Below are 12,688 nucleotides of genomic sequence, written 5' to 3'. Positions count from 1 at the left end.
TTGTCACAAATGGTTTAATATTTATTTACTAAAAGTTTTGGCCCTTAAAGCTTTCTATATTCACGGATAATCGGTTAAAAAAAAATATTATAATATATTTTTAACATGTAAGTAACGTAGATTTCAATTTCGCAATAGAAACATCAACATCCATTCATCAAATCTTAAAGGAACATGTGTGCATAATCTCATAAATAATAACTGTTTTTTAATGTTCATACATTTTATTTGCCACGTTTTTAATTAAATTTATTTCTATATAATATCATTTAGTTAGAATTTCAGCGCCGTCGTTCGTGATGAGTATTGTGTGTTCGACTTGCGCGGCGCGGGAGTTGTCTTCAGTGACAGCTGTCCAGCCGTCATTCAATATCACAGTGTATTCGCTACCGTGAGATAATACAGGTTCTATTGTAAAAGTCATTCCAGGTTGCATAAGTCCGGGATAACGATTCACTGAAGAAAAAGTCAAAACATGAATTAGAACCGTTTTGTCCAAAAATTTTTGTACTGAAACGTGTTCATGCACAGAGTATTCCAAGGACTAGGTTTTCGAAGACAGTAACTATGAATATTTTTTTATACTACTCATTCAATATTTCCGTCACATGAAAATTCATTCACATATTTGGACCTGAGTCGTATGTAATTTTTGTTGTAAATTATATTTAAACAGATATGCCTATACATAAAGAAGCATCAGTGTTTGATTTAAATAAATTTTTAATACAAAACATTACATGTATGATGAATCTCTGGTGGACCATGGAAGTAGCTTCCAATCCCATGTCCGATAAAGGCTGGTAGAACTGTTAGCTTGTGCTTCTTTGCTACTCGGTATATTCTCAGACCTATATCACAAAATGGTACACCTGGTCCACATATTTTTATGGCCTATAAGATAAATAATGAAGCAATCAAATTATGACTTTAATATACAACATTTATTCAATAATACTACTGAATAGTTATTTGTTATGTTAAACAAAAACTGTTTAGAAATTACATTTTCTGTGTTAGTTTTTAAACCAAATTGGATGAAGTTTCTATTTTAAATATTTGTTACATGTTTTCTTACCTGATCCAAGCAATCTTCAGTTGCCTGCACTAGATGTAATCCTTTATCATCAACATCACCAACTAAAAAAGTTTTTGAGCAGTCTCCGTGATAGCCCTTATAGAACACCTTAAAGCAGAGTAATTTATTATGCGAGTTCAAATAATATATTTCTTATCAATGGATAATAAATGATCGGCATAAATTTCTGTATGGAACAAGATAAATTTGCCAATTGCTTTGTATGCAAGTGTAATGTTTATTATTTTTGAACATCAAAATCTGTATTTAATACATACTCAAACTTTTCTTATATCACATTATACAGTCTGACATAGCAGAATAATGTTTTTTTATACTAACAGTTATATCCACATTTACAATATCTCCGCTTATTAGAGGTCTAAGATCTGGTATTCCATGTACAGCTACATTGTTGACAGATGTACACACACTTTTGGGGAAGCCTTTGTAGTGAAGAGGTGATGGGTAAGCACCGGCATCTATGCTCAATGCATGAACTAATTCATCTATGTCATCAGTAGTTACACCTGGCTAGAAAATAAAAATGATTACAATGATATTTTATTAGTATTAATAAAAGCTTTTTATGTATTAGAATCTCCCTGGATATGTAGTAATATTATAGATTAACACATATTCAAAATCATTATACTTAGTTGAGGTTGAAAATAGAATTGCTTTATAAATTATATAATAATTGGTTTTAGGTAAACTTATTAAATAAAATAGAAAAAAAGAATGTTTTACCTGTATAAAGGGATCTAGACGTTTCAAAATATTTGCAGCTAATTTGCAACTACCTCTCATTCCAGTAATTTGTTCTTCATTTTTTATTTCAATTTTTTTTCCTATATAAAGAGGGGTGCCTGTTATATAATCTGGCTTTGGTATATGTTCAGGTACTGCGCGACTGAGTGTTGTATTCACAGGAAGCACTTTTTCATACAAACCAAATCGTTTTCTGCAACAGTAAGTAATTATTAATAACAACAAGATTTGAAATTATATGTTATTAAAAATACTAAGGTTTACATATAAAATTTATGTGTATGCTACAATTTATTCAGCCCATCATTTATTGCAAAATACTTTGTTAGCAAATACCATATTAAAGTAATAGTATTAACGAGCTGAGTTGTAATTACGGCTTTAATATAAATAGAACACTTACAATAATTGCTTTTGAAGACGAGGACTTAATGCTTTAGGTATTCTCATGTCTTCAAAATTATTTGACCTTTTTTTCAAAAACCGTTTCTAATGTAGCATGTTTTTTCATAGCTTTTACAATCCCTTAAAAAATGTAAGTTAAGACACATTATCTTACATTTTCGTTCTCCAAAATGTACCAACAGTTGTAAATACTTGTCTCGTTCGTTCCATATTTATTGATTAAAAAGCCAAAAACTAAAGTATAATTTAATATTCAGGGTTTGTATATTTTCATTAAAATAATAATATTCATTTTATATTACAATTTTATTTAAGGATTTAGCCTAAATTTTTAACCTAGTCATGTAACAGCTGATTGATGTTATACCTGCAGAGTTGCCAGTAGTTCTTATTGTAGCATAATAATAAAATAAATGTTACCAACTTCAGAATGTTAATTTTAAATCGACTCTAGGCTACATTTTAAAAAGACTTGCTTAGGAATATTTGAATCAGTCTTCCAAATTTTCAGTTACGGTAATTGAAGGGTGTGAAATATATTTCTGGCTCAATATATAGTATTACTACTATTTTAACAGAGTAAGTAAAATATTGATCTCTGAATTAAATAATTGTTAATTGAAACAATTTACACGATTTTGTTTTAGAGAAAACTGTATATTTGTATATCACAACTGATTTCAAAGACATTTGAGGTTAAATTTAAGAAATTAAGTAGGTACATTGTAAAAAAATTGACTGTTTATCACGAAAAATAATATATCATACCTTTTTTATATATTCGAGTAAACGTTAGCTTTTTATCAATAGGCTTATAGAGTATGAAAAACCTAATTAAATGTAGAACTACAGTTAATTATAATTTGAATCAAAATTTTCGGATTATATTTTGAATTTTGAATTATCGAGAATGTAAAGAAAGAGTAAATACTTCATAAAAATATATAATATAGGTTTTAGTGTAGCATGAAAGGTCAGAAGGTTTTGCTACCTGTTCGAATTCATCAAAATGACTCATGAAAGATGAGACCAGAGTCTACACGAACATAGGTTGGGTGTCTGAATTCAGGGTAAAATATATTTCCAGAATATTGTACCCTACGTATCTATTTAATCATTTTGGGCTTTTGCTTAACTTAGATGTCATTTGTAATAGAAAAATATAAGCATATAAATTGTTTAAAACAGCTTTAATATTAAAATTCCAGCTGTTTACGTCGGATATATTTTTAATCCATTGCTCATTTTTTGAAGGCTATCTATCCGTAAGATGAAATAGAAGTAGGTCAAGAGCAACTCGAATTTTTGAACAGATGCCTAGCCTTCGATCGGATTTATGTAATGGTTTTTAGGTTCTTTTTTTTATAGGCTCTTTAAAAGTTCTAAATTTAAGCGCACTTATTAATTTTAACAAAATGTTAAATATACAATTGTTATATGTTTTATGAAAATAATTTGTTTACTATCTTCTAATATATATTGTGTGGTCACTCAGATATTAAAGGTTTTTTAATTTTTAGAATATAACTTTTACTGAATTTTTTTTTTTAATATATTTTTACCAGAAGTTGTTCCCAAGTTCCAATAAAGATTTTGTGTTCATGTTATTTTAAAATGACTTTCCAACTGAAAAAAATTCCTTTCCAATACTAAATGTAAATTCCATTCCTGAAATTTAATAATGAAAATTATGTAATGATTTTATATGAGATACAATGTGTGGCTATCGACTTAACTGTGTATGAGATAGAATGAATTCAAATCAAAATCCAGTAGGATCTTAATAAGATAATAAGCGTTTAAGGAAGAATCTCTTTAGATACGAAAAATAAATTGAGGAGCGTGCCATAGAATTAATTTCATATAATTATTTAGGTTCGTTTTCGTTGTTTTCTAATTAGATATCTTTTGTCAGCGCTCTCTTAAATTGTTTAAAGTGAAAAAAAAACTAATATTTTTTTATATGCAATAATTTTTCACATTTTCCCTTCAAAGTTCATGCTATACGTAAATATAAAATATCCATCTTAAAATACAACGGTTATATGAAAAAGTTTATTTTTATTTATAGTAACTTAATTTAAAAATATCTCACATATCTACTTATTTAAAGGAACATAATAAGTGTTCATCCAATTTCAAACTTCGAAAGTTCGTGAGGATGTGTGGATGTTTGTGGCTCTTTCAAATGTTAATACGTTAACCAAACCTTAGCGACATATGTACATATATCGTGTAGGTCACCTGACTTCATGCATATTTGACTATTCTGCTTTGATCCTGGGATACATAAAATGTCGTTACTTTCATCAAAATTCGTCGAATAGGTTTGGCAGTTTTGTACAACAACCATACATACATCAGCTCACAAATTTGACATTTTATAATATTACCAGAATTGTACCTACTTTAAAATCTCAGGTGTTATCAAGTGGTTTATATCTCACATCCAGCATTAATTAGTTATTTTAGTATCAGGTGTTAAATTGGATAGACTTACAGTACACGTTATTTATGTGAAACGTCTGCATTACATGTTTATTAGACAAAAATATTTTTTGCGGTCATTTACATTTATAATATTTCACGTCTTAACAGTTTAAACGTTTTCAATGTCTGTCTTAATAAGTGAAATTGAATTGTTTGTAATTTCAAATTAACCACTTTTCACTCAACATTTATGAAAGTAGGTTTACGATAGGTTACATGAAAACAGCAATTTTAATTCTTTTTTTCTGTCTGTCTGTTCCGACTTCTAAGTAGTACCTATACCTATACACTATATAGTACTTTTTTTTACGGGATATTCACTCGCAGGTATATGATATCATAAGGCCTACCTTTAGCCTACTTTTTAACAGACATCAAAAAGAGGCAAGTTGTCAATTCGACTTAACATATATCAAGCAAGTAATCCTTCCATTGAAGGACGATTTTTAAATTATTTCCTGGTTAAGGCATTGTTTTAAGACAATTCTATTCACCAGTTCAGAATTCTATTAAGGGATCTTTGAGGAATCGACTAAAGCTATATAACTTGACAATAAGGTGTATCTCAAAGGCAGTTCAATATGCGATCAGATCCGCAGGCAATATTTAGTACCATGATTAAAATAAGGCATATTAATATATTACTATATTAAGTTATTAAGGCATTATATATCTACTTAAATTTTTGGCATTTCTTATACAAACATTAATAAGTGCTGTTTTGCCAATATTGTTAAAGAATCTGTCAGTGCTAAATTTTCGATACAAACTCGTTCTTGGTTTATAAATTGTTGAGCATTGTGATAGGTCAATATGATTGGTTCTGTCAAGCATAGTCTTATAGTTAATTAGTTATGTGTAATGCACCAATAGTTCGAGAATGATTGGACAGGTGCCCCATGCGGCGTATATCTATTATCTTCTTGTATATCTTTTTTTTATACTTTTATTATTATTTTGTTTATTTCTATACAAATTATTAGTGAGTTAAACCATTTTTAGGAACAAGAAGGCTACTTTAGTTTTCTAAGAATTTAAGGAGTAATTCCGAATAAGTTTTCTTTTTGCTACCGAAATCTCCAAAGAAACCAAATACACCTACAAAAAAATTATTAATTCACACTAACATACGCGATTGACACGTGAATTTATTTGGCAATTATTATTTTTAAATTTCTAAATCTCATTCCATACCTTTATCTATATTTAGATACATCACTGAATTATTAAAACGTAATAAAACTTAAATCGTTGCCAATATTTAAAAATATAATACTAATTACATAAAGATCATTCATAAGAAGAGTGTAATGAAAGCAACTGACGTGATAAACATTTTCCTAGCATGATAACTTTACAAATAATATACATATTGTATAATCATCGTACAAAGTTCACCGAGTTCGGAACTGCATGTCAATAGATTATGTCAATGATTGTACCTACATAGGTCAATAAATGCTGTTATGAATATTCAATACATTTCATTATAATTTCATATTTACATATGCAAATAATTTAATATCAGTTACGTTTCAAACTTCTAAGTATGTCATTTTATAGAAATATATATGTAAGAGTTATCATAATTAATTTCTTTATTAATTTCGGTGGTCATTCCGTCCTTGGCACATTCGATTTGTGTTGGTTATGTAGAAGTCATAATTTTATACCTTTCCCGGCAGAAAATCCTTTATTTGGGAACCTTTTCACTGGTTAAGTAGCTGTTGGGCAGATGTTCAAATGGAAGTTAGCTATGTTTGTGTTAATTTAATTTGGGTATTTCGTAAGCAAATTATAGGTTTTACATCGAACCAGTTATATCAAACGAAATATTCTTGAATACTAATGAAAACGATGTCAACAGCTTCACTTATTTATTATATATTTGTATAACTATATTACATTTAACTATACATTATTTACAAACTACAAGGCAGACGTCTTCAAATATACTCAAATGGTATATAGCAGAGCCTTCTTAAGACTAGTAGTGGGATTTGAGGAAGGCACAGGACGAAAAATATTGCGAAAGGGCTGAAAAGTATGCAGGTCCCCAACCAAGCTGCCAGGAACCATGTTGGCAGAAACGTTTGTTCCATCATACCCAAAATATGTTAGTCCTTGTGACATAAATGTTCATTTTTGACTACAAACTACCGTTTAACACTAAATTGCAGCTTTTGTGACTGTTATCGATGTATTAGGAACGCCATCTGGAAAAAAAATCATGATTCAGATATTACGTTACATAGCCATAATAATGAAATTAATTAATTATTAGAAGAAGAAAAAATTAAAAAAAAAATGTATCTAAATATTTTTTATTTTCTTGGGGCTTCGGAACTATTTCAATGTTATTAAGTGTATTTATAAAATGTACCAATTCATCAATAAAATATTGGTAACATGCACCTGCGGTTATCATTCGGAGCCACTTAAAGTTTGTATGTTTACAGATCACGTTGATATGTAACGAAGGTTAGCAAAATAAATATATAACAGTATTTGTAAACAAATGATAAAACAGTCATAACCTTCGGATCACAAGATATAAATTGTTAGTGTAACAAAAAACTTTTTTAATTAAAAATAGATTTATTATGAGTAATGATGAGTAATTAAAATGAACTCGTTAAAAATTCTCACAGAGGGTCAAAGACGAATGTCTGGTCATATATTTTCGTCTCATTAGCCGTAAGGAAATAAATTTAATGATCCCTTTCAACGGAAATCTGTTATTATATTAAACTTTATGACTTACAAATCTAAATTGTCAAGACGACATATTAAATCGACTATCAACTGTATTTTAGCATTTTGAAAAATATTATCAATAAAATAAGTGTTTAAAACGTTTTATTACTCTTAAATAATAATATTTTGTCTTATTTTATTACAACGATATAAAACAGAATAAGATAACCCTTTATTTTACGAGCTTTATTCTAAACAATGACACGAAAAATATTTAAAACACTAATGTTTTAAAGAATGTTATAACATTTCTTATCTTTCATGCACCAATCTCATAAGTTCAGAATTACATAAATATAATTTGACATGGCCTAAGAAACAAGATAATTGTTTAATCAAATTGACCTATAGATATATGGATTTTATGTTTATTTATTATTTAAATGATCAAAGACAAAAAGTAAAGCAAACAATTTATACTCGGACGTAATGGTCTACCATTAATATCTATATTAAAAACAAAATATGGCAACACTAATGTGTATTTAAAAATTTAATTTTACTCCTTTGGTTATTCAGAAAAGTTATACAAGAGAACATACCTAGTCTTAAAGATTCTGATTTCTTTCAATATGATTATCAACGGTTTAGTCTTCCATAGTCTTATTAGTTAGGGAGACTCCTGGCTGAAATATTTAATATGTAGTTCCATTTTGTATCAGGACATTTGGACTTGTCCTAAAGTTAAGCCGGAGACATACTAAAGATTTATTACAAGATAAGGCTTTTTTCAGAATTTTCACCCAAGCTAAACGAGTCTATAATTGTTTTGTAAATAGTACATTATTAGATTAGATAAAAGCAGTGTAACGCTCTTTGTATATGGGATAAATTTATTAATGTTTATAATAATCTACCTTATTTTTTCGAATAACATAGTTATAATAATTAGATCTAAATAGCTCGAAAGTCTTAGAGCTATTTAAACTTTAGACTCGCGAAAGTCTAAAAAGCTCTAAGACTTTAGCGAGCCATTTAAAGTTAATAAAACAGTAATTAGTTATAATAATTAATAAGAATAAGTAGTTGTAGAATTTTTTTTCACGCAGAAGATTTTGGAGATGATTGATTAATTAACTATTTTTTACACTAAAACTAAATTTACTTACGAACGTGATTTCCTTTAAAATTATCTCAGGACTCAATTTTATTGAAAGACGTAAAAAGTAACAATTCGTTTCTGTTATTTGACTTGTATCAATCAAGATCTCAAGTTAGCCCAGAGTTATCTATTGTTTGGATAGGATTGAAACTACGTGTAAGTGTACGTTATATTCATACAAAATATCAAGGTGACAATGATTACGATGAAGTAATAAAATAAAAGTTACCAAACACAACGGTTACTTACAGTTTTTTTATGCATATTTTTAACCAAACTTGTACTTAAAAGGTTTAAAAAAAATCTTGTTTTTTGCACTGATTAATGATATAATATGACTTACAATCCATTCCATTATGTTTCGATTTAAAAAATATATAAGGAAGAGGAATTTAAACGTACTTATTTTTTATTTTGTGTATAGCTTCAGGGCCCGTTAAATTATACGTCGTTCGAAGTCAATGCTATACCAATTTTACTGGATTTTAAGGGAAATCTTTTAGAATTGTGGTGCAGTAGTGGTTTCATTTTGTATTAAGGTTTGTGAGTTTTCACTGGGAGTTTCAGTAATTGGACTCCTATTAGTTTAACTATTTTATCATGTATAACATTTAAATGTGCTTTACTATTAATAAATATCGTCATAAAATATTGCTCTGATACTTATTAATCAATACATAAGTATTGAAATAGGTTATACCGAATATAAAGATATAAAAATATATTTTGTATAGTATTCATATTTAAATTTTAATATAAAAATAGAGAATAAAAATGCTATGCGATCTGTGCGAGGTTACCTTTATTTAGTAATTATAAGAAAGATACGGCGATGAATTTACTATAAACAAAGAAAAAACTTTTTATACATAAGTATATAATAATAAAAATCATTTTTTTTTATAATACATATTATATTAATGAAATAAATTGTCAGATATCGGGTTCCTATTGACAGTAGGAAGTATATTTGTAAGTTTTTGATATGCCATATATTTTCGATTTCAAATGTATTAAGATGTTTGTATTTGGATGGTCAAAGCTAATATACAAATATAATTTTGAATTTTGAGTTTCCATTGTAATTATTTTAAAACCATTATAGATTTTGAATCGGATGAAAAATGAAAAAAAAAAGGTAAGTTTTACAGACGAGAAGACTCCCAACGAATAAAAAACCTGTGGAGTTACTTCCTAATAATCGTTTGTCCCAAAGGCAAATATGCATAGATTGTAATATTTTGCCAAAAAAAATTTTATTGAGCGTCGGTTGAAACCAAATCGAAGAAAACAAAACAAATATTTATTTTGTTCATGAAAACTGGTAAAAGAAATGTAATAACTGAAGGCATAGTAATAACGAGATCGCACTAGTATTTGGTAGATTTTTATTCCCGGAAAACAAAACTTTCAATTAACGTGAAAAGCGGAGAAGGATTTGTGCTATGAGAAATCCGTAAAAAGTTTTTTTTTTTGATTAGGCAAACTTAAGGAATATATAGACTTTTTGTTATAGTAATAATAATTTAAAAATTACATATAATTATAACCGACTCGTATTAACACTGACAACAAAGTGAATTTGAGAATGCCTTTAGTATTATTGCTATCAGCTCTACAGCTTACATGAAATTCATATAACAAAGGTCTTGTTTAATTCTAAAAAGTTTAAAGAAGTCCCTATATTTTTCATTAATAATATGGTGTTAGCATCATCTGTGCTGGTTAAATATAAATTCTGACCGCATTATAACAGGTATAGAAGTATCATTTTATCGTTACTCCACCAACGTAGTTACTGATAAGGTCGAGTTTGAAACTTGCTTCTACAATAGTTGAAGCTGAACAAATATTAAACCCAAATTGATAGATTAAACTAATCTGTATACTCTGTTGTTTAGATACTGTATAGCCAGTACAAGCCGGCTTCATAGATCAAGCATTTTGGGACGAAAAAGGTTTTCATCGAAAAATATTTTTTTGTTGACGTTTTATTCCTCATTTTTTATATATTCAGTATGTATTTAAATAAGCAACAATAAAAACTACAATGAATAAACATTTCGATTATCTGCTTCTTTAATTGGATACATTATCAGTACAGTTACCACATGGAGAAGAGTCAACGGAGTCAAAGTCAAGTGAGATCTAACTTTATATATTTGAAATCGGGGTATTTTATTTTTCTAATTTTATCGACATAAATAATTTTATATTACATTTATGAAAATATAGTATCATATTCAAAGAACGTATGATTATATGTCAATAAAATATTCTTGTATGTATTTTATATAATTAATATAAGCAAAACCTGATTTCAATTCTCGTGTAATTTGAGATAGAACACAAGAGAATCTTCTTGATTAATCATGTGATTTTACTGCAATCGAGTCAATATACTTGGTAGAGCTTGGTTCCTTTCGCAATATGTCTTTTTTTGTCGCTTAGCGGATAGGCTCACATCTTATTAAAATTGCATGCTATCAAAACGTAGGACATATAAGGAAAATTACTTCTATTAAGCCCTAAGTGGCTCTAAATTCTAATGTCGCAAAAATTTTACAATACCTTAAAACAAATGCAATTAGAGCATGTAGAGCATTGCTGCGATGATGTTAGGTAACTTAGCGACGTTGCTTAATCTATAGAAATATCTGTATTTTGTTGCTGTTTTAAAGTTATGAAACTTCATTTATAAAACATGCGTTATGTTAAGATAAAGTAGAAAGCTGAATGCATGCAAGGTCATTTAATTTTCTGACAGGAAACATAAGAACCTTGCATATTTAGAATAAGTTCCTGAAATCTGAATTATATTTGAATAAAATGAAAATATGTGTCGCATTATTTATAAACAGACACTCATAAAGATAAAACGATTCACTTGATCCATTGTTTAAAAAACAGATATTAAACTCCGCTTTAATATTAAAGGCATTGTTTGAGCAGTGTGTTGAATTATTATTATTATGACAAAAAGATGATGACGTATGAATTTATCATTGTCAGAAAAAGATAAATAAATTGTAATTGTTACTTGTGCATGTAAAATTAATAAGCACAAAAAGAACAATAGAATAATATTTGAATAAAATATCATTAAAAAAATCTCCTCGCTAGAACATGGAACCAAAAATAGCTTTAAAAATATAAAAACAAAGTTTTTCTAACCTATGCATGTGTGTTTACAGTAGTAAACTATCCAGAGGTAACTAAACATAGCACGTGCTCTATTCCCAATATCACTGTCACTTCAACGTGTAACACATAACATAGTTTGTTCAAGTGTAGTCTAAGTTGTGTACTGCGTGGTAGCGAACGATCGGCGCGGGCGCACGCAACCGAGGTTTCAACACCGAGGCGAGGGCCACCCAGTTTACGACTATCTCTTTCCCACATACGATAATCTAGTGTGTTGAATGAGATGGCGAGTACAACTCGAATGCAACATCGTCAACACTGGTTGACCTTCTTGAGCCACCTTTATTGCTTATAACACTTCTTTTGCAATAGACCAGTTCTAAAAAGCCTAATCCTTACTTGGTTGAATGAAAATAGACCCCGATAAAGGTAAAATTTAATCTTTTGTTGGTGTTAGAAAAATTAAAAAGATGGGATGTCCATATTGAGTGAATAGTACTAAATAGATTTTTTAAATTTAATCTTCTAATTATACTTTCATAGACAAACGGCATTAGAGTTTACTTCTATGTATAAGATTTCAAAAGTGAATATGACGTTTCTCTATCATATCACGGAACTACTTTTAAATTGTTTTATTAAAATTATCTATGAACCTGACGTGGGTAACGAAAAACAATATGTTTTATATATCTAAAGCTGTGTAAAACTAAATTTTATATATATACAGATAAGGATTTGTACTCTGGATAAGATTTTCAATTAAAGACAAACATCATTTTTGTGTTTTAAAACTATAAAATTTTCCCGCTTTATTACTTGTTAATATAAAATATTCATAATGTCCTAAAGTATGAGTAACGTCTAGAACAGATAATATCATGGCTTTTATTTTATAAAGTTTCTTATAACACATAACTATCAAATTTTTATGAGAATGA

The 12,688-nt window shown here is 28.4% G+C and overlaps 1 protein-coding gene across 2 annotated transcripts; it reads right to left on the bottom strand.

Moving 5' to 3' along the window:
* Nucleotides 1–204: 204 nt before the first annotated feature.
* LOC116778736 (methionine aminopeptidase 1D, mitochondrial) lies at nucleotides 205–2,615 on the bottom strand. 2 transcript variants are annotated; one of them, XM_061529634.1, is made up of 6 exons: nucleotides 2,409–2,615; nucleotides 1,829–2,042; nucleotides 1,421–1,612; nucleotides 1,079–1,186; nucleotides 741–894; nucleotides 205–456 (listed from the first exon to the last, which is right to left on the bottom strand). In XM_061529634.1, the coding sequence occupies exons 1-6, from the start codon at nucleotides 2,462–2,464 to the stop codon at nucleotides 266–268; spliced, it is 915 nt and encodes a 304-aa protein (XP_061385618.1). In that variant the 5' UTR covers nucleotides 2,465–2,615; the 3' UTR covers nucleotides 205–265. The 2 variants fall into 2 exon arrangements, with proteins under 2 accessions (XP_061385618.1, XP_061385619.1); XM_061529635.1 differs by having other exon boundaries at nucleotides 2,253–2,599.
* Between the last annotated feature and the right edge of the window lie 10,073 nt (nucleotides 2,616–12,688).

Source organism: Danaus plexippus, chromosome 6 (genome assembly GCF_018135715.1).
Source record: "Danaus plexippus chromosome 6, MEX_DaPlex, whole genome shotgun sequence".
In the NCBI taxonomy this organism is placed as follows: domain Eukaryota; kingdom Metazoa; phylum Arthropoda; class Insecta; order Lepidoptera; family Nymphalidae; genus Danaus; species Danaus plexippus.
The sequence above is the reverse complement of the archived record's forward strand: the minus strand, read 5'-3'. Positions and strand labels throughout refer to the sequence as shown.

Coding starts and splice junctions, on each gene's coding strand:
- LOC116778736 (XM_061529634.1), bottom strand. CDS start 2,464: ATGGAACGAACGAGACAAGTATTTACAACTGTTGGTACATTTTGGAGA. Junction 895..1,078: donor CTGAAGATTGCTTGGATCAG/GTAAGAAAACAT, acceptor TTTATCTTATAG/GCCATAAAAATATGTGGACC. Junction 457..740: donor ACCAGAGATTCATCATACAT/GTAATGTTTTGT, acceptor CTTTTTCTTCAG/TGAATCGTTATCCCGGACTT.